Source organism: Paroedura picta, chromosome 14 (genome assembly GCF_049243985.1).
Source record: "Paroedura picta isolate Pp20150507F chromosome 14, Ppicta_v3.0, whole genome shotgun sequence".
Taxonomy (NCBI): domain Eukaryota; kingdom Metazoa; phylum Chordata; class Lepidosauria; order Squamata; family Gekkonidae; genus Paroedura; species Paroedura picta.
In genome coordinates this window covers 19,289,852-19,315,892 of record NC_135382.1, presented here as the reverse complement: position 1 = coordinate 19,315,892, position 26,041 = coordinate 19,289,852, and the positions used below count along the sequence as shown (strand labels likewise).

The following is a 26,041-nucleotide window of genomic DNA, read 5'->3' as shown; positions in this document are numbered from 1 at the left end:
AACTTGGTGACCTGAGATTTTACTCATCAGAACTTCTTCCAGAATAATTCTTGATTCTTTAAGGCTGGACTAGACTGCCTGTCAGAGTTTCAAAACTAGGGTAATCTACAACCGTGTTTCCTAATCCAAATAATGGGTTGCAAACCCTGTTGGAGTGGGTTCTGTGTTTGTATTGACTTTTCTGTCGTCTGTTGTTACCTGACCTCAGCAGCACTGGAAGTGTGGGCTAAAAATACATTATTATTTTTCAAGTGGGTTGCAATACTGGAGACTGGGAACTGTTCATCTGCAGCAATGCTTGTAAAACCCTTCCACACTATCAACCGATTTTAACCCCTAGGTGGCATATGGACTCACTAAAATGCAAGCCTGTGATGACACGGTCATATGATGGGAAATGGGGGAGCCAGACTCAGACTCTCATGCATGTCAAGGCCAGGACTGGGCAGCAGACCAAGAGAACCTTGGACAGGAAACATGAGCCAAACAGCAAGAAGAGTGCTGTAGCAAGGAACAAACTGGAGTTTTAGTGCCATGGAAGAATCTCTGCTGTTGAGTGGCTTTGCCTTGTCCTGCTGTTCGGCTTGCTTGCAGGAGGAGTGTTAGCATTGCTCTCCATCCATCCATGCAAATAGCGGGTATTTCCCAACTCTTGCGAGCCTGCACCAGCCTGTGAAATTCCAACACAGGGTGCTGGGTGCAACTGCAGAATGGCTGCTGCAGAAGGTGGAGCCAATTGCAAAATGTAGGAGTGAGATTATGCATAACTCTTAATTTACACGTTCAGCTTTTCAGGCAAAAACTGTTTAACAAGATGCTTATTAAAATAAACATACTGTTCTAATATTTTTCTTGAATATGCACAGAGTTTACTTGAAGTCAGTTAAGATCCCTAAGCTGTGGTGGAAGCGCCAGTGCTTGCCAGGGTGCCCATGGGCACTGGGCACCCCTGCTCTCAGAGGTCAGGCCAGCATGCCAGGCTTTATGACCCACCTGAGGGTTCAGATCTGTGGAGTGAGGACCACTGGTCTACAGTATTGGGTCATTTTGGTGTATTGCATGGACATATCCCACTCTCTAGTCATGAGACCTCCATCTTCCGGAGTGTATGCCTGTCTCGATGCTGCTTCTAACAGTTGTTAAAATGATGAATCTCCTGAAACAATAAGCCCCCCCCCCCAAAAAAAAACACCAAATAAAACCGCTACTAAAATGTAATAGCCCACAATGAAGCCACTGTAAAACTTTATAGAATCTAAGGAAGGACAACAAAAGAAGACATATAAGGGACTCAAAGTGGAGACTATGAAAGGTTTCCTGCAGTATCTAAGTGGTGATCATTCTAGTCCCACATCTTGTTTTACACAGTCTCTCTGGAGGGCAAGCAGATAGGACATAGAGGCCAAGGTCTTCCCCAGATGTTGCTTCCTGTCATTTGTGTACAGACGTTTATGGCCCTTGAACATGGAGATTCTCTTTAGTGAACAGAGCCTATCCCCTTGTTTAAAGCCACCTTCAAGCAACTGTGGACTCACATCATATAGAACTGTGTCCTAAAAGAAAGTTTAGCATTCTGTGGGTTGGCAGCACAGGAGAAGGCAATGGGTCTTTCATCACCTGGCAGACCCACATGGTCACTAGCCTGGTTTGTCTCAACTTTAGTCGCTCCCAGCTGGTGGTCCAAATTATGCCCCCATGCTGGGATATTGGGCCAAGCAGGGCCAGTAGTCTGAACCTGAGATGAAGGTGCAGGTAAATTAGTGATTTACCTGCATCTTTTTGGCCTGTAGAACATTTAATAAGCTTGAGTGGGGACAAGATTTATGATCTTTCCTTGAAAGAGATTTGGACTGCCCCAGAATGCTATTCTATAGTGGTTAGAATGTAAGATTAAGGCTTAGGTTCAGATTCCAGTTCTGCTATGAAATTTGATGGGTAATCTGAGGCTAATCACTCTCTCTCAGGTCTCGCCTCACCAGTTGTTGTGAAGATAACATAGAGAAGGCTAGAGTCATACCTTAAGCCTCTTGAAGGAAGGAAGAGTGGGATAAATGCATATGAGACAGATTTGTAAGGTTGCCTCTCAGGGATCTTTTGGGAAGTACTGCTTGTGCAGAGTGAGCTTTAGGGACCGCAGTCTGTCAGTTTGTTGTTGCTTTCTCTATAAACATACAGACCATAATAAAACAGAGACATGTATTAAAAAGAAAATATCTTGGGATTGCAACACATTTCTATGAGAAAGTAACCTAATACACCAGTTAACTAATGGTTAAATGCCTTCCTGGGTTTCTTTCTATGCCTTGTTCATAATACAAAGTCCCCGAAAATTGTGAAAGGAGACCAGGACAGTTTTGATAAATTTGTCCCAAGTTCAGCTTGTTCTTGTTTACAACAGATATGTATAGGTGGTGTTCTTATTTATAGGCACAATGCACCAAGTACTACCTAACCTGTGTGTGTGGGGTGTGTGTGCATGTGTATGATTATTTTCTATTTCCAGGCTTGACCCAGAATCACCTTTCTTGCAATTGCAAGGTTTCTACCCAAGCTGCAACGTTCTTCTTTAATTTCCATTGGTATGTCACCTAATAAAAAGATCAAAGGAGAAAAAATCACATCTAGTTTTAAAAATTTCACTGGCTTGCAGTTTGTTTCTGGACACAATTCAAAGTGCTGGTTCTTTTCTTTAAAGCTCTTAATTATCTAGGTCAAGGAGACCTGAATGGTTGCTGTTTCTCAGATGAACTTGTTTGCCTGTAAAGATAGTTATCTATGAGTTTTGCTTTTTGTTTTTGAAGTAAAAGACTTTTCTGTAGTGGAGCCTTGGTGGTTTTATACCCTCCTGACAATGGTTTTCCATCCACTTAGCCTTTTTATTCCCTTTCTTGCCCAGGCATTTGAATAATTGCATATTTTTCTTATAACCTTGTTTCCAGTGTTTAATAACTGTGTTTAAATGTTGCTGCTTTATTAATGAATACACTTGAGATAGGAATAGGAATGGTGCAGAATATTTCACTACCATTTGACCCCTATTTATTTATTTACTTATTTAATTTTTAGATTTATATCCTGCCTCTCTGTACAATGTCGACTCGAGCCAACTCACAGAATAACAATAAAATAAGACCCCATTAAATTCCATACAACATTAAAATTAAGAAGAATTGGTTCTTATATTCTGGCATATAAATGAACATATCCCGGCAGCCCTACAGTTAACAATTTAGCCTCTTAAGTCTCTGTACAGACGAGGCAGCTGGGGACACGGCTTCATTTGTCTAATGAAGTTGGCTCTTGTCTACAGTTGTATGATGCAGTAAATCAGTCTGCAGTGCTAGAAGACTCTCTTGTTCCTGCTGCAAAAAGTGAGCACGGCAACCCCTGGAGAAGTTGGGTGATCCTGCAAGAAATCTGGAGCTGTGCCTGGATTTTGCTCAACAGTTGCCTCAAAAGGACCCTGGACAGGAACTGTTCAGAGTGATTAGGGACACTGGGAAATCCTGTTAGCAGTGTCAGTGGGAAGAGATCATCCCTTGATTGGCAGCATCCATAAAAGCACTGTGAACTCACCTGGTTTCTGGCACCACTAGATGGCTCCAAACTAGGAAGAAACTATTCTTCTTACTTTGGGAAGTGGGTTGTGAATTATACTATTTTAATGTCAGCTGTTGACACATACAAGCTTGCACCTAGCTACTGAGTGTTGGGCTCCTCCCAACTAAGGCTTCCAAACTCCAGGACTTCGTAAATGTGTATGTGTTTTAGGGACAGCTCTGTGCTCCTTGGTTCTAGATCAATTTTGTCTCGTTAATCCAATTTGCATAGTGTGTTTCTAGCTAATCCCTTCCCAAGCCTCTGAGAGGATTGTGTTGTAGCAGGAGAGTCAAGGACTTCTAAGTTGTATCTTCCATAGACGATAAGGCGTCCAGTGAGACATTCTGCAGGGATTGCTGCTTTCTCTGGCCTCTGATGGGAGAGCATCTTATAACAAGGAGAAGGATTCGTGGGTGATTGCAACTTTGCTGTTGGTGAGTTTCATTCATGATAGGCTAGACTTGAGTGTGTTGTTGGGAGCACCATATGTTTTTGAACAACAGAAATATTTGTACTTGTAAGGACTAGCCTGGCAAGTTTGGTGTCGTGGTTAGGAGTGCGGACTTCTAATCTGGCATGCCGGGTTCGATTCTGCACTCCCCCACATGCATCCAGCTGGGTGACCTTGGGCTCGCCACGGCACTGATAAAGCTGTTCTGCCCGAGCAGTGATATCAGGGCTCTCTCAGCCTCACCCATCTCATCGGGTGTCTGTGGTGGGGAGAGGAAAGGGAAGGCGACTGTAAGCTGCTTTGAGCCTCCTTCGGGTAGGGAAAAGCGGCATATAAGAACCAACTCTTCTTCTTCTTCTTCTTCTTCTTCTTCTTCTTCTTCTTCTTCTTCTTCTTCTTCTTCTTCTTCTTCTAGGAGGCTTTAAAATGGTAGAAAAACACCGTAGATTTCTCATGAATAATGATGAATCAAAAATCGAAATCAAATTGTCAAAAATATTTTTTCCACATTTATTGGATATTTTTCTTAATTTTCATTGTATTGGCAACCAAAACGGGGTCCCAGGTATTCTTATTCTGCTTTCTGTATCTTCATCAATGATTGCTGAGCAATATCTAAAATTACGCAGTATCTTAATTAGTATCCAAATGACGTAGATATATACAATCAATTATTCCAGCAAAATCAGATCCACCATCCAACATACTTGAGTTGAATGTTTCAATTATAACACATCACTTAGGCGAAGCTCAAAGGCTTTAAAATGGTGGCAGGATAAATGCCATTGGGCCTTTGATGGGTTTTTGGCTTTGTTTTAGTTGATTCTGAGATTGTAGTCTATAAGAGATGCTGTATGGGACAGGAGGGAATGAGCGTTTAAGATGGAGGTTTATGCAGCCTGAAAGCAGAGCATGTGTACCTGAGCTTCTAGAGTAGAGTTGGGGAAGGTGTTCTGATAATGCCAGCTAAGTAACGTCTGGAGACAAAATTGCTCAGGTGCATATTTCCAAAGTGTGAGGAGAAATCCACACTGTAATGGGAAGGAAGGTGCCTCCATCAAAGTCTATACGGATTTTGCAGATTATTAAATAAGCAGTTCCTTGAAAAGTAGGTGATTTGCTTCTTTGGTGTCTTCAAACATGAATTTCAGCTGTGCTCCTAGGGTATACCTAGGACTCCTAAGAGTTTGCAGCATAGGCATGTCAAGAGTTCTGGAGCCACCTTTGTGATTCACAACACAGATTATCTCAATTGCTCTCTGCATAGTTATCTTCAGGGGTATTGTTCCTGTTCCATAGTTTTAATTCTTGTCTGTCTTTTAAAAGATCAGTGGATTCGTCTTGTAATTATTTAACGAATACCTGCTCATGAGGCCTTTTTCACGGCTCTGTATTTACGGGGAGCTCATTCTGTTGATGCTCAAAAAGGACCTTTTTGATGGTGGCATTTAGTTCCAGAATTTGACTTCACCTTCCAAAGTAGCTACTTTCTCCAGGGGAATTGTGTAACCTGGACGGCTCAGGTGGGTAGCTGTGTTGGTCTGAAGTAGCAGAAGAAAGTTTGAGTCCAACGGTACCTTTAAGACCATCAGAATTTTATTTAAGGTTTAAGCTTTCATCTAAAGAAGTGTGCATCGGATAAAACTGTTGGTCTTAAAGGTGACACTTGACTTTACTCTGGAGATCAGTTGTGATTCTGGAAGATCTCCTGTTACCACTGGGACATTGAAACCCTGCCTATGTACTAAATATGCTCTGGTCGTAATCTTGTAGGTGTCAGTGCTACCAATAGCCCACTCTCTTTCTTGCAGTCACTACTTCTATTTGGATGATGAAAATTGCATAGAGCCAGGCAAATAAGGGGTGGGCACCTACTTGGTGGATTCCGCAGCTATGCAGAAAATATGGCATTGCTAAACACGTATACCAGCCTTTCTCAACTTTTTTTTACTGTTGTGAACTCCCTGAAACATTCTTCAGGCTTCAAGAAACCCCAGAAGTGGTGTGATCAAACAGAATATGGTTAGGACGCATAGCTGTGTACATGCTCACCTAGGGCTCCTCTCTTTCCCACTTCATTTAGGCTCATCATTGGCTATATTGGGAGGGGTTGTGCGGGTTAACATGACATCACCTGAGTAACAATTTATATTTCAGTTGGGAAGGCTTTCTTCCTGCCCCCACAATGGAGAGTGAGTGGAGTTGGTGAAATGGATGGTGAGCTCAAATCAAGTTGCCTGTGGGAATGACAAGCTCACTGGAGATCAGCTAACAATGTCTAGGCTAAGCACACAAAACAAAACACTATCAAAAATCAAACCAGCTCTATGGCCTATTATGCACGGCCGCTGAAACGGCGGCATGGAGAATGCGGAGGAAGAAGAAGCGAAGCAAACTGTTTACACATGGGACGGAACACAACGGCGGCAAAACCCAGAGTATCCGATTATGCACATGGCTACTCCATAGCTGCTTCTGGTTGCGCCCTGGTCCCGGGAAGCTCCACTTTTTTCTGCATCTTGCTAACGCGGCTTTTTCGGTGGCATATGTTGACTCTGCGTCCGGTTGCCGCCTGTGGCGTGCATAATTGGTGATTTTAGCCACTACCATTCCACCCCGAATGCGGACCTTCCACTCCATGCATAATGGGCCTATGTGGCGCACACTTACAGCAATATATCCTTCTCAGTGCACTATACACCTTACGTTACACATTCATGGACTCTCTAATTGTAGCCTCGAATCTCAAAATGTTTTTAAAATGCACAATGCAGCCAAAGGTTAGAAGGCTATGCAGGCAATGTCTGGAAGAAAGCCCCAAGGGCACTATTTCTTCTTGCTCAACTCTCATTGATATTTGCAAAGCAATGCAAGTTGTGTAGAGTTTCCTTCTTCATAACAACATGCTTCACAGTTAGACAAGACCCCGGTATATTCCTGTTTCATAAAAACTTCATCCAATGCCTTATTTCTTACAGTATTTTCAAACGCCTCGACAGGGGAAGATCCATGATAAGAAATTAATCAGTGCCACATTCTACTGCCTCTGCTGATGAGTAGCTGGTATGCAGCTGGAAGGCATTGAATGAATATCTGTTCATATTTTCATTAGATATTAAGTCAAATAGGCATCTGTGTTGAGGTAGTTGATTCTGATCTGGGTCTTGCCTAGTTTGGAAACAGAAACAAGGAATTACACTGCAGTTTAATGGACTAAATGAGGTGGTATATAGTTTCCGATCCTGTAGAAAGTTCAGATCCTGTAGGAAGCTCAGACCCTACCCTTTCTTGAAACCATCCAATGTGGAGAGGGATGGTAATAAAGGGCAATTTGCTTTCCCCAAGTCTCAATATATCATTCTTTGCCAAGACAAAATAATTTATCTATTTCTTCTCTCCATCTGGATTGTAACCTGTTTTAAGTTCATATAGCAGACCACCCTGCTTTGAGTAAAAAATGACCTTCAAGGCTGTGTTTCAATGCATGAAGCCATGCTTCGGCTTCAATAGAGCAATGGTCCAATTCTAATTTTTAAACTATGCCATCGACACATCTTGGGGTTCCTGGTTTGTAACTCAGGTTCTGTGAATTGATACATCTATGGAATTAATCTACGATTCAATTCTGGCTTCTGCAGGGGGCAAGATGCTGAGCTGGATTGAGAGAGTGGTGCCACAGCCTCCTGCAATCCCTCCCACACCCGTGGTTGTGGAGACAGCCGTCAAACCTGAACTGAAAACAAAAGTATCCAAGTCCGGACGTTCCCGGAAGGTGAGTGAATGACCCAAAAGCACCAGAACACTACTTCACAGGGCTTTGGGTCATCGCCTGGACATGAATTGGAGTTGCCACCGGTAACTGAACAACTCATTAAGAACAAGCCTGACTTTTCCCAGAGGTTTTAAAATTAAAATGCTTTAATGTAATTTAAAAAACCCAAATCAAAGCAATAAAAAGCATAAACACAATCGAAATAAAATAATAGTGCATACAAACAATATGGAAAAAATCAGACATGTTGTTAAGAACATTTTCTAGATACTTTTTATTCTATTCTTGTTGGAGGTTTTTACTGTAGTTATAGTTTTTATTGCATTGTTTTTAAATTTTGTAGTCTAGCTTGACTACTCTGGAAAAAAGGTGACTCTGCATGAAGTAAATAAATCTACCATGTTTGTATGTAGCTTTTTAGATCCTCCTGAAAGGTTCTTAGTTGAAGTCTCTCCCTGGAGAAGGAAAAATCTGTAGTGCTTTGCAGGATGATGTAACTCTTAGACCATTTACGCACTGGAGGTTTCATGCCGGGCTGCAGGCTGGAGTTTTAGTTGTGGCATGTTGCCCCACCTCTTCCTGCACCCACACGGGGGAGCATTTGGCCTGGTGTACTTTATCCGCCCCCAATTTGTGCTCCTGCACAGGAGCTGGAGCAGTGAAGTTCCCAGTGTGTAATTGGTCTTAGACTGGCTCATGGAGTTGCTGCTGGGTAATGTCACAGGCTTGGCTTGGACCTGCCAGTGGTAGGGTGGGCCAAGAAGGCGGTGCCAGGTACCTTCCATGCCCCTGTTGGCTGGGATCTAAGAGCCCCTGAAATGCCATTCAGTCATTTGGGTGGCTTGGTCAGACACCTATCCCTGCAGTCTTCCTGTCATGGTTTGAGGAAACATTGGCCAGGGAGAGTAGCTTTGCTGGCTTAAGAGGGCACTAAATCCTAGACCTCTCCACCCATCTCCCTCATGCCATGAGTTAAGCAAAGAGAAAACACCTGATTTAGAGGCACGCAGTCATAGAATCATAGACTTGGAAGGGACCTTCAGGGTCCTCCAGCCAGATCTAGTGGTGAGGGAGGCTTGGCACTCATGCCTACTTGATAGAGAAGAGGCCTCAGGCTGGCATGGGGTGTGACTGCAGAATAACATTTTAAGTTTATTTTTAAGAAACAGCTGTATGGGAAAAACAGCTGTTGAAGAAGTTCCAGAGATTGTGCATGCTGAGAACAATTGCTGTGGTTATAGTGATGTGTTCTTGAATTAGGCTGAAGATTTGGAAACTGAATTGCTGGGTATGGGCAGTGATTTAGGGGTTGGGGTTGGGAGAAACCATTAGAAAACTGTGTTCTTCTGGGCCTAGGTTGACGCTATTCCACAAGGTGATTTTTCATGTGATGTGTTTTGCCTTTTTCCTGTGAACTCTAGAAACTATTGGAAAAAAAGTCTAGCCGTCCAACTTCAGGTAAGAATTCAAAAGAAAGGATGTTGGTAAAGCACATGCCCATGAATGCAAAGCACTTGTGTGAGGGTGCTGGCTGGGGAAGCATTACTACTCAATAAAACCCTTGGGCATCAAACACATGAATGTGTAGCCAAAAAACAAAATTCCACTATGTATATTGCAGGTATGTTTGGGAAAGTGGTTGTCTCAGGTGGACTGGCAAGTGCTTTGTAGAGCAGGTATCATGGGAGACAAGCAGGTACCTCTATTTGACCTCTGTTGAGGCGGTATTGGTGGGATCCAAAGAAAAGAAGATTTGCTACAACCAGATAGTTCATGTACGACCTGTGGATGACTGCAGCTGAGTGATTTGCTTTATCTCTGTTTCTGTTCAGAAAAAAAAGACTCTGTTGTAACTCCTGATCCAGTCCCAACCACTGAAAGGTACCCTCCTCCATTCCTTTATGTATATGTATTCTTTCCATCCAAGGTTCTTCTTTCTGAGTCTTTTGTCAATGATTTATCCATCGCTTGATGATCCTATATTACATACAATCATGTGGGTTTCCTAGAAAAATTTGAACAAGATAATTTCCCAATTCAACTGTTTCAATAATGGTAGCAAAAATCTGAATCGTGTTAGCACAAGAAGACAAGTGCACCTTTTACAAGCCTGGCCTACTTGCTTGGGTGTACTTTCTCTTCTTGGCAGTGTTTTATTTCTAGATTTACCACTTCATACTCTTCTTCCTCCCACCGAGACTATTCATAGATTACATTTTCTGTCATTTAGGGCCAAACTAGGCAATATGTTTTGAACATGACATGCCTGGCTTGCCATGACCCTACTTGTTTTTCCTGCTATCAGACAGCGACTGCAGGGAATGGGTTTTTAAAGTGTTCCTTGGGCTCTATTTGGGGGGAAGGAGAACAGCAACAACTTGGGTTGGCCACAGTGTAAGGAACGGACTTATTTTCTCTTGTGGTAGAGGTCTGGGAGAAAGTCTGTTAGCAGCCAGTGTTTTCTTGGAGCCTTCTCCTGCTTTTTTGCAGTTCTGGGCGAGGGGTTCTCACCTGGTTGTCGGAGGGCTTCGTGAAAGTCGTTCCGCAGCCGTCTCCACGTCCTGTATGCCAGAAGGACTCAAAGACCTCAGATGCTGCTAACCAGGTAAGGAAGGGGGATTTGGCGGGAGCCTTTCAGCTTGTTTTCACTGAATGATTTCATGTTTGCATATATTATTTTTTTCTGCCCTTTTTTGAAGAAAAAAAAAGGCAGTTGTGTAGCAGTTTTACTAAATGGCCAAACAGTCCCTTTCAGTGCAATACAGGTACTGAAAGAAATGATAGGTTTGCACATGTTTGGTTATCAAAATGCGTTCCTTGTCCATAGCTTTTATACACTTGTTTGGTAATGTATGCCTTCTTACCCAGCATAGACCTGGATGGAGTAATTGTTTCAGGTCTAATCCTTTTCTCCTGTTTTGTTTTCAGACAGACGCCCAGAATGTGGTGGAAGACGGTAAACATAAAATATTTGTTTCTGTATGCTTCCTGCATGCATGTGCTCGTGTGTGTGTCTTGACATGGTGCCTCAAGAGCAGAATACAGATGGCCACAATTGTGATCCCATCTTTCAAAATATGTATATTCCAGAAGGTCAAATAAAACCTGTAACTTAACTAACACTATGGGAGGGATAGTTAGTTAGCTAGTTAAAGTAATCACTGGCCAGAGAGCTAGAATTAATTGTAATGATTTTAATTGTAATGGGGAAGTTAATAAATTATGTATTAATGGAATCTTATCACGTCGTAAACTATCTTGACACACCACCAACAAAAAGGGGAAGAAGAAACCCAACCTGAAATAGAGTTGAGAACCTTCTCGTTTATATAATAAAAACATATTTCATTTGAATTTATTTATGGCACTTATATATAAAAGCATAAACAATAAAAACAGCAAGGAGTGACACATGTCACACGTATATGTTAGCTATGTCCTTACATTAAGGTGACCAGATTTTAACATTGGTAAAGTGGGACACCATTGACCGGGGGGGTTCTTGATTAAAAATTTGGTCTATATGGAGCAACAAAAAGTTTCATAGAACGCATAGAATGCAAAAATAGTATTGTAATATATATAAATTTAATATCAACATAAGTACAATTTGCCCGGTGCCCCCAGATGACCCTCCAAAAGTGGGACAATCTGGTCACTTTACCTTACATCCAAAGACCTAACGCATCACAGCTGACTTATGGCAACCCAGTAGGGTTTTCAAGGCTGGAGACATCGAGAGGTAGTTTGCCATTGCCCACTTCTGTGTCAGGCCCCTGGTATTCCTTGCAGGTTTCCCATGCAGACACTAGCCAGTGACAACCCTGCTTAGCTCCCATAATCTGATGAGATCACAATAGCTGGGTAGGGAAGTATTATCACTAGATAAAACCCATAGGCATCACACACATGAGCGTGTGGCCTCGATGCCTTTTAGATCTGGCCCCTCACTCCCAGTGAAAGAACACTTGGCCCTCCGGCTGAATGGGGGGCGGGGGCGGAGAGGGGAATGGATACTAGTAAGGATGAATAGAAGTCACCTTCTCTCTCTCTCTCTCTTTTACTGTTTTATCTTGTGTAAACCACCACAAGACCACTGGAAGAGCAGTGGTATAAAAATCAATCAATCACTCAATCAGTCAATCAATCAATAAAAACAAGAGTCCCACTTGTTGGTATGTTTGGTGAAGTGGTTGTCTATATGGGTTCAGGTGAGCAGACAAGTGCTTTGTAGAACAGATATCAAGCTGGTGCTTCTGGAGAGATGCTACAACTAGATAGTTCATGTAACCACCTGTGGATGACTGTAAGTCAATGATTGGCTTTATCTCTGTGTCTGTTCAGAAAAAAAAGAAGCTACTGGAACGCCTGATCCAGCCTCAACAGCTGAAGGGTATGCTACCTCATTCCTTTATATATGTATATGCATTTTTTCCATCCAAGGTCCATCTTTCTGAGTCTTTTGTCATTGATTAATCCATGTCTTGGTATCCTATATTACATGCAATCATGTGGGTTTCTTAGAAAAATGTGAACAAGTTAATTTCCCAATTCAGATGTTTCAATAATGGTAGCAAAAATCTGAATTTTGTTAGCATAAGAAGACAAATGCACCTATTACAAACCTGGACCACTGGTGATTTTCCATGCCTTGATTCCCACATTTAGCTCGTCACCTGATGGATTTGTAGCACAGCAGTCCTGTAATTATATATTTATATGTGTGAGGTAGGAAATAATCTGCTCTACATCACGAGATTACATGTCAAGTAATGCCCTCTGGAAATTTGTTAAAGAGTGCTGGAACCAAAGGAAGACAGGAGCGAACAGAAAATGGAAATGTAATGAATGCTTTTCAGTTACATGATAAGGTTGCAAATGCCCATAGTCTTTAGGTTGGAATGGAGCTTGGTAGGTTTTCCACAGGCAAAATAGAGAGGAAGGGCCATTTTTAACCACAGGAAAATTATGGGACACATGTGGACAGAGGTTATATGGGACGGGGACTATAACAAGGTGGTGAATTGGAGAAGATTTAGCAAAACAACTGGCAAAATGCAACCTTTTGCAAGTCACTGTCCCCATTACAGAATTTGAAAGCAGTGTCGTGTGTTGCTCTTGGGAAGACGAAAGTCCTATGAGTGGCTGAAACCACTATGGAATGTGTCAGGGTTGACCCCCTTTGGCACAGTTTTACCGCATTTGCAAGGGGATCATTGTCACTTGTCGGTGACATACTTCTGAGTGCACAGAAATTCTGGGTGCTGTTCCTGAAATTGGTCAGGAGAATGGATTGTCCTAAATGAACAAGCCTCACCTGCACGGATGTCAGGAAAGTTCCAGAGCTGCAAGGATTCACCCACTAAGGTTATATCTTCCAGAAGCTCAGACATGGCTTGCTCCCATGCCAGGAGGCTATAATAGAGGAAAATGTCTCTGACCACTTCATACTCTTCCTCCTCCGAATGAGATTATTCATAGGTTACATTTTCCATCATTTGGGGCCAAACTAGGCAATATGTTTTTAACATGCCCTGCATGCGTTCCCCATAACCCAACTTGTTTTTCCTGCAGTCAGACAGCAGGATTTTAAAGTGATTTGGAACCAGACCATGGTGGTTTGGAAGCAGTGATAATTTTGGCTGCCTGCAAGGTGGGGAAAGGACTTCTTTCTTCTCGTGGCAGAAGTCAGTTAGCAGCTAGTGCTTTCCTTGATTCTTCTCCTGCTTCTTTGCAGTTCTGGGCGAGGGGTTCTCACCTGGTTGTCAGAAGGCCTGGAGAAAGTTGTGCCGCAGCCCACAGAACCTGGCATTATCCTCCACAGGGACTCAAAGACCTCGGATGCTGCTAACCAGGTGAGGAGGGTGGATTTGGTGGGAGCCTTTCAACTTGTCTTCTTCCCTGTTTAATTTTAGTACTTCAATGTTTGCATACATAGGTTTATAAAATGGCCAAAAAGCCTCTGTAGTGGTTAGGAATGCGGACTTCTAATCTGGCATGCCGGGTTCGATTCTGCACTCCCCCACGTGCAGCCAGCTGGGTGATCTTGGGCTCGCCACAGCACTGAGAAAGCTGTTCTGACCGAGCAGGAATATCAGGGCTCTCTCAGCCTCACCTCCCTCACAGGATGTCTGTTGTGGGGAGAGGGAAGGGAAGGTGACTGTAAGTGGCATATAAGTACCAACTCTTCTTCTCTTCTTCTCTAATACAGTTACTGAAAGTTATTGTACATGTTTGGTTAACAAAATTCTTTCAATGTCCATAGCTATATATGTATATATTTGAAACAGCCACTCTTTCGGCAATGTGTGCCTTTTTCCCCAGCAAGAAAAACGGGGGAACTATTTCTTCTACTGAACAGCTTTGTACTTTAACCATAAACCGAGTAATTGTTTGAGGCATAAATCCTTTTCTCCTGGTCTGTTTTCAGACAGAAGTCCAGAAGAACGTGGAGGATGAAGGCAAACTTGGTAAAACCTTTGTGCCTATATGCTTCCTGTGTGCATGTGTTTGTGTGCGTGTCTTGATACGGTGCATCAGAAACAAAATAGTTAGCAATGGCTTCGGTTGTGATTCCATTCTTACAAAGAAATATGTCCCAGAACGTGTAATAGAACTAGCAAAGAAATAACTTCTGTTCTCTGCCTTCTGAGGAGGGACTGTCCAAGACCTTTGCATGAAGGGACTCAGTGCAAACTGAAACCATAGCCCCTAGAGTCAAATTGAGTTCAATCCCGAGTTTCCTGCCAAATGGGAATCGTACACCACCCGCCTCAGTTGCTTCCTGGCAGCAAATGGAATAATGGAAACAGACAAGAAGAGAGACATGCTGCTCAACGTCTGTGAGGCAGCTACCTTTGAGCTTGCCCAAGATCTGATGGCTCCAAACAAAATAGAAGAAGCGTCATACAATGCCAGCATTGACATCCTCAAGAGGCACTTTGCTCCACAACCGACTGAAATCACTTGTGAAATGGAGATTGACTCTAGCTCACCACTCTCAATAATCTCCCAAGAGACTTTAAAACAATTGTGTCTTCTCACAGGCCGCCAAAGGAAGAAGGTGCCGGTCCATGGAGTTGGGAACTTCCAAGTGAAATTCAACTTCTAGCACACTGAAGTTGGTCGTAGTTGATGGCTATCGTGCCCCTCTCCTGGGCCTCGATTGGTTTGAGCCATTAAGCATCAATGTCACTGGAATAATGTGCTTCAGTAATGTTTTCGAAGTCTGCACAGAGTTTGCAGCCATGTTTGAGAAGTCTTTAGGATACTACAATGGGCCACTGGTGTCCCTCAATCCAGCCTGTCCACCCATCTAATTAAAGGCCAGGTGTGTTCCCTTTGCACCCAAACCAAAAATGGATTCTGATCTGGACCATCTGGACCATTGAACAAGGGATGCTGGAACTGGTATCTCCAATTGTCACTCCCCTTGAGCCCAACAGGAATGTCAGAATTTGCACCGACTACAAGTGCACACTCAACAAAGCCCTGCATTAGCATGCATATCCAGTACTGGTAGTGATTTACCTCCTTGTGTTGTTAGCTGATGGCAATATCTTCACCAAGCTAGGCCTCACCCAGCCTACCAACAACTGCTGGTCAATCATGCCACCACCCAAGTCCATGGGACTACTGTCCATTCCTCAGCACAAGCCGCCTCCTTACCATTTGATTAGAATCATAGAATCATAGAGTTGGAAGGGGCCATACAGGCCATCTAGTCCAACCCCCTGCTCAATGCAGGATCAGCCCTAAGCATCCTAAAGCATCCAAGAAAAGTGTGTATCCAACCTTTGCTTGAAGACTGCCAGTGAGGGGAGTTCACCACCTCCTTAGGCAGCCTATTCCACTGCTGAACTACTCTGACTGTGAAAAACATTTTCCTGAATTTTTTTTCCATTGAAACAAGTAATTTATTTGCTCCCAAACAATCTTTGTTTGAAACTGCAGACAAATAAATTTGGTCCTACGCTGTCCCAGTTTCCGACCATCCTCTGTTCTTTCATATCCTTCAGCACCAGCAGCACAAAGATCAAGAATCACGTCATCTAAGTAGGCTAATAGGATTTTTTTTCATTATTGGTCAACTGCCCTTAGGCACCTCTGCATGACGCTACGAAGTGTAAAACGAAACAGGTTCCAGATATATTGGATTAGAGGTTTTATCTCCCGTGGTGCTTGGCAAGAGACTTGACCTCTTGTGGATTTTGAAAAATTAGTTTGTTCAAGCTCTTCTAATTTGAAACATTTAATCTGGGTTATTTATTATGGGTTGGATCCAACCAGCTTTTCTGCTGACAAAAAAACGAAAGGGGGTTCCCTTTACCCCATCTATGGCCCTCCCTGACAAAAACAATCCCCTCTAGTAATATCTGGCCTGGGACAAACTTATTGGCAGTGATAAACCTTTGATGGTTAATGATACATTGCTGTTTACTGATACTCTGAATTTATTCATTGGTTTTAATAGTTAATCAATCATTAATGCCTAATGTTTTATTGTTTTAGCTGTATTTGCAACTATGTGTGTCAGAAGGGCAGTTTAAAAATTTAACAAATAATTAAAAAATAAAATAAAGTCTATGCTTGTGTGTAAGTGGGTCACCATGGGACTATGAGATACAGGGGCTATATTATGGAATGGAAATTAGGTGAGATGGAATGAAAAAGCTGGCTGAATCTTATCTTGTCTTGGTGTCTTGTTCTTGTGACAAAACCAACCATTCACCCTCCTTTAGGAAACAGAGTGCTTTCAGTATTCCAAAATGATTGTGTCATAGTGTTTCAAAGCCCCTTTCTAGTCAAGATCACGTGTCATAGAACTTCTGCCCATGTGGCACCTTGCTTCTCTCAACTACATCAGCCCTCATTCTGCCCAATGGCTTGGGGATGGGGGCAAGATCATTGCATTATACGTGGGGGAACGTTGAGAGGGTGGTCAGATTCGGGGCTCGCAAGATCAAGGAATTAACTGCATTGCAAACCCAAATCTGTCCTGTTCCCAAGAGCTGGTGGCAAAGATCTCACTTGGCAGCTTTTTCTCTTCTAGACCCATCTAAACCCAGTGGAGTAGAGGGAGAGGTCCAGCCCAGCTCAGATACTAATGCTCCAGAAACAGCGTAAGTTGAATATTCAGTATTTCTAAAAGCATAATAAAGAAGGAAGCATTGTTGATTTCTGTGTAGGGCCAAGTTATGTGATATGTGCAGGAGAAGGAAGGGATTTAGGCTTTCTCCCTGTGATGCTTTTAGCAGTGGAAACAGCGTGGCGGGGGCTATTTGCCTGAGGAGCCCAAGGAAGTTACAAACAGGTCCCCATGAGGCTGTTTCCACTGGTGAAAATGGCACAGGAGTGAAGCCCTCCTTTCCCTCGCAGTGCTCCAGAGTCAAACAGAGCAGCAGAATGCTTTGAATGAGAGCTCCCTCAGTCCGTGAGACTACAAGTCCTGCTGGGTACCCGTGTCCATATTGTGTTTCATAGATTGTACCACTTGGCCCGTGGAGGGGGAAGGTTGCCACCAGTCCCGTGCCTGCATTTTGGGATGCAATTTCTGCCCCATACTCTCTGCCTCCTGCACTGAATTATTTTCCCACCATGGCTGCAGATCAGCTCGTAGTGAGATGCTAACTTCTCTTAGGGTTTCATTTCATATTTTAATTGGGGAAAATCACAAAATAAATGAAATAAAGTTTCATACCATGCTGTTGCTTTCCAAGTTGCTCTTGAAGGAGTTGCTAGATGAGGATGACGACAACGATGATATGATGATATAATGATAATGATAATAATAGTGTTTCCCTATCTCAATTTCTTTCAAGTGGTACGAAAACAGTGTTCAATCGATTGATGGAAGAGTTTGAAAAGATGATTCCTCAGCCAGACGTTGCGAAAAAGGCAGAGGTAAGAGCAGAAGATCAGGAAATATATTTTGTTTCTGAGAACAAAAATATTGAACCCGTAATAAAAGGTAAAGGTATCCCGTGTGCAAGCACCGAGTCCTGTCTGACCCTTGGGGTGACGCTCTCTAGCCTTTTCATGGCAGACTTAATACGGGGTGGTTTGCCAGTGCCTTCCCCAGTCGTTACCATTTACCCCCCAGCAAGCTAGATACTCATTTTACCAACCTTGGAAGGATGGAAGGCTGAGTCAACCTTGAGCCGGCTGCTGGGATTGAACTCCCAGCCTCATGGGCAGAGCTTTCAGACTGCATGACTGCTGCCTTACCACTCTGCACCACAAGAGGCTCTTTGAACCCATAATAAAGGTAAAGGTATCCCCTGTGCAAGCACCGAGTCATGTCTGACCCTTGGGGTGACGCCCTCCAGCGTTTTCATGGCAGACTCAATACGGGGTGGTTTGCCAGTGCCTTCCCCAGTCATTACCGTTTACCCCCCAGCAAGCTGGGTACTCATTTTACCGACCTCGGAAGGATGGAAGGCTGAGTCAACCTTGAGCCGGCTGCTGGGATCGAACTCCCAACCTCATGAGCAAAGCTTTCAGGCGGCTGCCTTACCACTCTGCGCCACAAGAGGCTCTCTGAACCCATAATAGAATCCATTAATAGGGAAAGTAAAATCAGGACCAGCTGAGGCTCACAGTGTAGCCTTTAAGGTTTGACAAGATATTTCCTACTTAACAAAAAAAAGCCCCCTCTTTTGGATCCTGAGAACTAGAAACTAGGGATGTGCAAGATGGAACTCCTAAGCCAAAAATACCTGGTCATTAGTTCACAGTATAAAGAATCAAGCTTTTCTTATCATAACAAAACCAGCCTCCCCCCAAATATGTTATTTTGACTTTGTGCTTACCATCAGTCAGCAGGAACATGATTTATTATTTTATTGAGAATCAAGATATCCAGGATATTAATTTTGGCAACGTGTGCCGAAGCCCATGTTTCCATGGAAGCCTTATGGGTGGACAGCCTTCCCTCCTGCCTTGCTTGTACTCCCTTCTATTCCTTTGCTCAAACAGCATTGGGACTTGACTGCCCTTAGCCATGAGCTTCAGCGGCCCACACTCTGTTTCTTCAGGTTCAGCCTCCTTTTTCAGATGAAGAACAGACCTGTCACTCCCCTGCTGCTGCTGCTGCTTCTTATTGGATCTCCTCCACATTTATATTCCCCCTTTCCTAACAGCCCAGTTCATTACGTATCTCCCTAAGCCCCAGGCAGGCAGGTCAGTGCTTTGTACTTGATTTCCCATTGATTTTTCTGTCACCCTCTCTGAATCTAATAACACCCACACCCATTCACACAGCTAGTTTTACTAGCTGACTTTGTGGGTTTTCACAGGATGCTACCTTATACTGAATCAGAGCATTGGCTCTCAAAAGCACTAGTGTGTTATTCAGACTGATAGCCACTCTCCAGGGTCTTTCTCATCATTGTATCCCTTTAGCTGGGGGGGGTTGGTGACTGAGGGCCATTCCGCACCAGGATCTATGTAACAAATTGGTTGCGGAACGAAAAAACGCCATTTTAAATAGTGGAATTCGTTGTTATGCGTATCTGCCTTTGTAGTGGAATCCAGTTGCGTTTCTATCGTTTCCCACAGGTTTCCGGTCTCGGCAAAAATCGCTAGCCAGGAGCTTTGTCCTGCCCCTGGCCATTGCCGAGCTTTGTCCTGTCCCTGGCCATCAATCAAATGAGCAGCCAATGGGCAGCTGTTATCATGCTCCCGAAAAGCCCCTTTCCCTTTAAGGAAGGTTAAAAAAAACCCACACATGTTGCAACGAATCTGCGTTGATTCGTTGCAATGGAGAGACCCATCTGGCTAGCAGGTGGTGTTTGAGCTGCTGTTTCATCGTTGCCACGCTCCGCCCGAGTGAAAAAAAAATACCCCCCCCGCACGGGTGCGATTTTCGGTCGAAAATAGAGTGAAAAATAAAGGGAAAATAAACCAGCAAACGGGGCTGTGTGGTGCTTGGTGCTTGGTGACTTAAAACAGCTCTGGGGAGGGACTGGAGCCGGGGAAGCCTCGCTGGGTAAACGAAGGCTCGCCGGTGCGTTGATCTCTGCTCTCTCCGAGAAAAAAATGGCGATTGCTTCACCAGAAGATCAGAAGAGAGAGCCAGGGGGAGGGACTTTGCAGAAACCACAACAATGGTAGCTCACAGAACTTTCCCGCTAGTGTTGCAGATTGGTTGCAAGAGTGTAGCACTTTCCAGAGGGTGAATCCACTTTTTGGGATTTCCCTGAAAGCGCTACAACGCAGTGCTTTTTGCGGATCGGTTTCAGGAGTGTGGCAGATTGTCAACGATGTTGTGCATAACAGCAAATTAGTAGCGATTTCAATTTGCAACCATTGTGCAATTTTGAACAAGTGCGGAATGGCCCTGAATGTGGTACCTTCTGTGTGAGAAGCAGATGATCTCCCTCTGAGCCATGGCACTTCACTGGGGGAGCAAGTTGGTTCAGAACAAAAGTGATGGCAGCTGATAGAACCCCGTAACTTCCTTATTAGAAAAGACCTTTAGGAACAGGTATACACCAGTGCTGGATTTGGGACTCGAACTGCTGTGGCCAGTTTTAGTCCAGCTTCATCAAAGTGGCTTACAACATTCTTTCCTTCTGAACTTTCTTCTCACATCATTTCTGTTTGGTAGGTGAGACTAAGAGAGTGGGGCTGCCCCAAGTGTCCATGAATAGAGATTCGAACCTGGATCTCTCAAGTTACAGCCTTGGTACCTTAACCATTGCACTGTGGGAATGCAGTTCCAGGGCAGCCGCAGTTTGGCTGCTGTGAGCCTCTTACAAGCTGCTTCCCACCCCAGCCCCCGAATGCCCAGCTTGTGACTCTGACGCTTGGGGGCTCTTTCTGATCCTGGCCAAAGTACAGGAGCATTAGGGTAATACTTTAGGATCCAGGATCTCATTTTGTCGTTGTTGTTCTCTCTGCATTTCTGCCAAAAGGAAGCAACTCCTGTCACACAAACAGCAGATCAGGGTGAGTGCTCAAGCTCGTGCAAAGTGGCTTTTCTAGGATAGATGCTAATGTTCAGCCTTTCCAGACCCTGCTTGGCTTGTGAGGGCTACCCTGTGATCACTGAACTGCCAGGTCTGTAGCCTTGCAGAAAAACGTGTGTGTGTGTGTGTGTGTGTGTAGACACAACTGTATTTTCTCACACCAAAACTGAATATAACAGATCATATAGCAAACAGAACTGCAAAATATTATACTTCCCTTTTTCTGCAAATATTAAAAAAACAGAGATTCAATGTGGTATGAAGAAGTTGCTGGTAAAATAATAGAGGCCTTTCATTGCTACAAACAAACAAAAACATCCATTTTGTCCAAGAGAACTGATCTCTGTAGTTGAGAGATTCCCAGGTGTCACCTGGAGGGTGGCATCCCTACTGTCAGAATTTCCAGATTTTGTTTGTTTTTTCTCATGACGTACGGATCTGAACTGATAACTTTTGCAGCATCTTCTGCTGCATGCTGCATATGTGCTATATATGCTGCTCTAGCTGCTTTATATTTTTAATGCTTTATAGGTGCACCAAGAACCCCACTATTATTTGGATATTAAAGCTGGGTCGATATGGAGTAGACTAAATTAAACTTACCGTATGGGAATCATTGAATGTACCCAGCATTGTATGAAACCTGAAAAAGAGTGTTTTACATGTTACCTTGGGCTCTTGGAGGCATCTGACTTTGCACCTAGAAAACAACTGACTGCATCCCACAACAGCCACTGTGGTGTAGTGGTTAAAGAGTGATCTAGAGAACTGGGCATGATTCTCCTCCCTAGGAAGCCAGCTGGGTGACCTTGGGCCAGGCACAGTTCTCTTAGAGCTCCCTCAACCCCACCTACCTCACAGAGTGTCTATTGTGGGGACATGAAGAGGTGTTTATAAGCTACTCTGGGACTCCTTAGGGCAGGGGTAGTCAACCTGTGGTCCTCCAGATGTTCATGGACTACAATTCCCATGAGCCCCTGCCAGCAAACGCTCATGGGAATTGTAGTCCATGAACATCTGGAGGACCACAGGTTGACTACCCCTGCCTTAGGGTAGTGAAAACTGGGGTATAAAAACCAGCTCTTCTATCTGATTTTACATTCTAGATGCTCATTTTTTGAAATGGGTTAAAAGGCCTCTTTAGCCAAAGAGGAGAGAGGGGAAGCTGGGGGGAGGGGGAGGGATGTCACCTATCCTAAAAAGCAGGCTAACTGACACCTGTGAATCTAAACACCCTTCAGTGCTGGACAATTGCAGTGCCATCTTATGTCAAGCGGTGCCCTTCTGTGGACTTAAGTGCATGGGACTCTGTTTCGGAATAAGGAACTACAGAGGAACCGCAAACATGTACGTGCATGAAAGGGAAGTCCTGAGAAGCAGCTAGAAGACACTTAAAACCAAGCCTCCCTTTTCTAGCAGATTGAAGGGAGGATGACTTGAAGCTCCTACAATGATATAGCAGATAGTGATCAACAAAAGAAATCAACCACACTTTAATACAAGCCACAGGGCAGTTGGGTAGGTTGGCCCTGAAAATATGGGATCAGTCAGACCAGTGGACCAAATTTTAGAAATCCTGTCCAGATAGGCTACGTTTACCACACAGGGTTTTTTTTTTGGGGGGGGGGGGAGGAGTTGTTTGTTTTGTTGTTGTAAGGCATTTCTGAAAAGGTCATTCCTCTTATCTCTTTGGGAACTAAACCCTGCCCTTCATTCCCCTCCACCCCTTCCAGGTAACCCTAAAGATGAGGCCCAGAAGGAGAATTCCCCAAACAAGTCTCTGCCCAAGGACCATGACAACCTGACTATCTCCCTGTTTGGTGGTGATGGAGGCAGGTAACTCTCTCCATGGGCTACTCTCATCTTTTGTTCATGCACGTGTTTTGTTCACATCTTAGGGCAGAAGCATTAGTTCCTGCTTGGGAAATTTGACAGTGGAAATACAGCTCTGTGCATCAGGTAGAAAATGGGATCCATGAATCTGAGGGAAAAACAAAGAGCAGTCACTGACTCCTGCCACTTAAGGGGTCATGCAGACCAGACAAACATCGTGCACTGGGATTGGGCCCTTGCAGCGTCTTAAAATGGCAGCAGCATGCTTGTGGGTCCCACGAGGACCCCATTGCGTCCTCCTTCAAGCTTGACCGCCACCAGCCTGGAAAAGGCACTGTTGCCTGCAGCTACCATGCAGCTGGCTTCAACCCTGCCAATGAGCTGGGTTGGGAACTAAAGGGTCTGATCTCCCCCTCGGCCCCAAGGGCAGTTCTGCCACCACCACCTGAAGCTGCCAGTCAGTGTGGAGTCATTGCCTCTGCTTCACCGCAGTGACCTTAGATATGCCCTGCTTTATTGTTCAGCCTCTGGATATGGTTCACCTGCCATTTCTAGAGTCGAAACCTAGGGCAGCTCCATTTTTGGCCTATGATTCAGTTTCCCCTCCTGAGTCTAGCGCAGGTTCTTTGTTTGAAGGCTGGGTGACCAGTTGGGGTGTCAGAGCTCTGTGCTGCCCCCCTAGGGACTAAATTGTTATGTTCTTTGACATCGGTGGAAAGAAACTCCAGTCAGTGGGATTTTTAAACCAACCGAAACATGACCAAGGAGGCTATTGAATGCAACGTCTTCACAGAAGGGGCAGCCTGTCACAGCTCAGGTTTTGGGATTCTGGACTGGTTTCTGTCTTTTGTGGGGAGACTGTCAGTTGGGGGACTCTCCTGGGAGGCATTGAGGACAAAGGATTGCTCTGTTCCTGTCATTTACCTGCTGAAATGAAAGAGATGTGAGACGAAGGAAAGGCTGATGAGAAGGTGGATCAATAAAGCAACTTTAATATCAAAATCTCTCATTTCTGCATTTATTGAGCCAAGCCAAAGCGAGTTCTAGATTGACCTCTTGTTTTCAAAATATACACTTTTGACCAGTGGCTTGTCCCTTCCGTCAATCAAGGTTCATATGCATTTCATCATCCTTATCCATGGTTTCTCTATATATTTGTGAAACAGCCTGGGGGGTGGAACATGTTCAGCTGTCCGTGTTGGAATAGGGCCAATCAGGGTGCAGCCAGCAACGGTGGCTGCACCCTGATTGGCCCTGCCCCTACAGCTCCTGCCCTCTCTCTCTGGATGCTAGCCACGTTCCTCTTAGACATGACAGGGACAGAGAGAGACACACAGAGCCCTGCCAGACTGAACATGAACCTTCATTCCCTCCTATTGCTACTGCTGTGAGGAAGGCAGAGAGAGACACAGAGAGATCTGCCCCAAACTGCTGACCAGCCCTGCTTCCCTCCTAAGCACGAGCCCTAATTACCTGCTATGGCTCCTGCTGCCATGGAGAGAGAGAGACATAGAGAGAGCCGCCCCTACTGCGACAGAGGGAGGGAGAGAGACACACAGAGAGAGCTGCCCCAAACTGCACACCAGCCATGCTTCCCTCCTACAAACCAGCCCTGATTACCTGCTAGGCTTCCTGCTGCAAGGCACACGAAGAGACACGCAGTGAGAGGGAGAGAGAGATACACACACACACACACACAGATCTGCACCTCCCGGTGTCCCCTGGGTCCTAGCGTCCATTGCATTCCTGGTTGCAATGGGATTTCTTGCTAGTTTCTTATGATATCCATCAACCTTAGGTTCATTGCGTTTTTTAGAGGATCCCTTCAAATTCCCCAAAACGGTTCCCCCCGGGTCTATGGATATTACAAGAAACATTTGAATGTGGTTTAATGATGAAATGCATACAAACCTTGATGGATGGAAGACACAAGCCACTAATTTTTGAAAACGGCTTGGCGTGATGAAATACAGAAACAAGAGATTTGATATTAATGTTGGTTTATTGATCTGCCTTCTCGCCGGTCTTTTCTTCGTTTTGCTGCTAGTTTGGATCAACTGGTCCTCATTGCCATCAAAATGAAAAAGAAAACTGTTCTAACCTGGCTTTTCTTGCCGGCAGCTTTTTCAAAATGCTGATGAGAGGACTCGAGAAAGCCATCCCACAGCCTGTGACCAAAGAAAAGCCAGTTGAACAGGTAAGCAGTACAGGTGTGGCTGCAGCAACAGCTATGGCTCCAGGAGGAAGGTGGCCTGGTGTGATGGAGCCAGCAACTTCGTGTCATCTCCCATGAACAGCCTTAGGCCTCCTGTGGCACCTTCAAGACTAACTATGTGGGTGGGGTCTAGTGGAGCTTTTGTCCTGCAGGGTCTCTGATTGGCCTCCGGAGATTTGGTGGCCTGTGCAGATTTTGAAAAGCGTTGCATCGGCAGCATCTGCCCCCCCCCTGCCTAAGGATCCTCACTGTATGACTGAAAATGTTTTCAACAATGCATTCATTAAAAAAAATACCTCCAGTTAAACAGAGATTCTGCTGGAAACATTGAAGAGTGGCCACCGGAGCTGTATGCATAATCTCATTGTCAGCCATTTTGTGGCTGGATCTGCCTCCTGGGGCAGCCATTTTGTGCTTGCACCTGGTACTTTGTTTCAGCATTCTAAAGGGACCTGCAGGCTCAAAATGGGTGAGGACCTTTGGGGCAAAACATCCCAGCCTCTAGAGCTGCCTTCATAGTTGGCAAAGAGCTGGGCACTCCCTTCAGCTCTATTTAATTTCAAAGAATGTCAAGGCTTTGTTCACTTCCTTTGAAGATTAAACTGATCCTCTATAAGCCTGTCCCCAGCAATTGATGCTACATTTGGAAGTTTTATGCCCTTGAAGCCTGGCATGTCCAGTGTGTGACAGTGTGTTCTTTCACTGATTTATTTGGTTAACAAAAGAAAGGAATTGCTGGCAGGTAGTTTCATTCAACCCTGTAACAGAGGTGGGACTATGGCATGTTGCTTTTCATGAAGAAGGTTCAACAGCTGCTACAGCCACTTAAAGCCAGTAGGGTCTCTGCCTGAGACCTTGGACAGCTACTAGTCAGCATTTATGGCACTAGGTTTGATGGGCTGCCAGTGGCTCAACTCAGCAGAATGCACCTGCAGATGTTCAGCGTTTTAGGCTGGCCAGTAAAGGGGTTCATGTTTCCAGTATGGTTCTTTGTTTGATCCAGCGCTGCTACTGTCTTCTGCAAAGGCAGGCCAGTCTGCCATGGCAAAAACAGGAAAGCTGTTATTTTCAAGGCTTGGTTGTAGTCTCTAGAAGCCGTATTAGAGAAGTCCTGCTGGAGGAGAATTGCAGGGAACAAAAAGTTACGTGTTTTCTTTCTCTCCCTGCTGGCCCTATCTTATGCTGTTGTCATTAGCCTC

The 26,041-nt window shown here is 44.4% G+C and overlaps 1 protein-coding gene and 1 long non-coding RNA gene across 3 annotated transcripts in view; one reads left to right on the top strand and one right to left on the bottom strand.

The window, feature by feature from the left end:
* Window positions 1–3,631: 3,631 nt before the first annotated feature.
* Window positions 3,632–26,041, top strand: part of LOC143823762 (cyclic nucleotide-gated channel beta-1-like) — a 29,151-nt gene continuing 6,741 nt past the window's right edge. Inside the window, exons 1-13 of one of the 2 annotated variants that reach the window (XM_077310360.1) lie at window positions 3,632–4,034; window positions 7,690–7,823; window positions 9,245–9,281; window positions 9,656–9,704; window positions 10,314–10,428; window positions 10,752–10,779; window positions 12,168–12,216; window positions 13,561–13,678; window positions 14,254–14,293; window positions 16,876–16,945; window positions 17,645–17,726; window positions 22,528–22,626; window positions 24,749–24,824. In XM_077310360.1, coding sequence (XP_077166475.1) covers window positions 7,698–7,823; window positions 9,245–9,281; window positions 9,656–9,704; window positions 10,314–10,428; window positions 10,752–10,779; window positions 12,168–12,216; window positions 13,561–13,678; window positions 14,254–14,293; window positions 16,876–16,945; window positions 17,645–17,726; window positions 22,528–22,599 — 786 coding nt within the window. In that variant the 5' untranslated portion in view covers window positions 3,632–4,034; window positions 7,690–7,697 and the 3' untranslated portion in view covers window positions 22,600–22,626; window positions 24,749–24,824. Of the gene's footprint in view, window positions 4,035–7,689; window positions 7,824–9,244; window positions 9,282–9,655; window positions 9,705–10,313; window positions 10,429–10,751; window positions 10,780–12,167; window positions 12,217–13,560; window positions 13,679–14,253; window positions 14,294–16,875; window positions 16,946–17,644; window positions 17,727–22,527; window positions 22,631–24,748; window positions 24,825–26,041 lie in introns of both variants that reach the window. The other variant, XM_077310359.1, reaches the window with a different exon arrangement.
* LOC143823763 (uncharacterized) lies at window positions 8,964–11,623 on the bottom strand. The gene is made up of 3 exons (XR_013226573.1): window positions 11,488–11,623; window positions 10,335–10,471; window positions 8,964–9,828 (listed from the first exon to the last, which is right to left on the bottom strand). It is a non-coding gene; the product is annotated as an uncharacterized LOC143823763 (long non-coding RNA).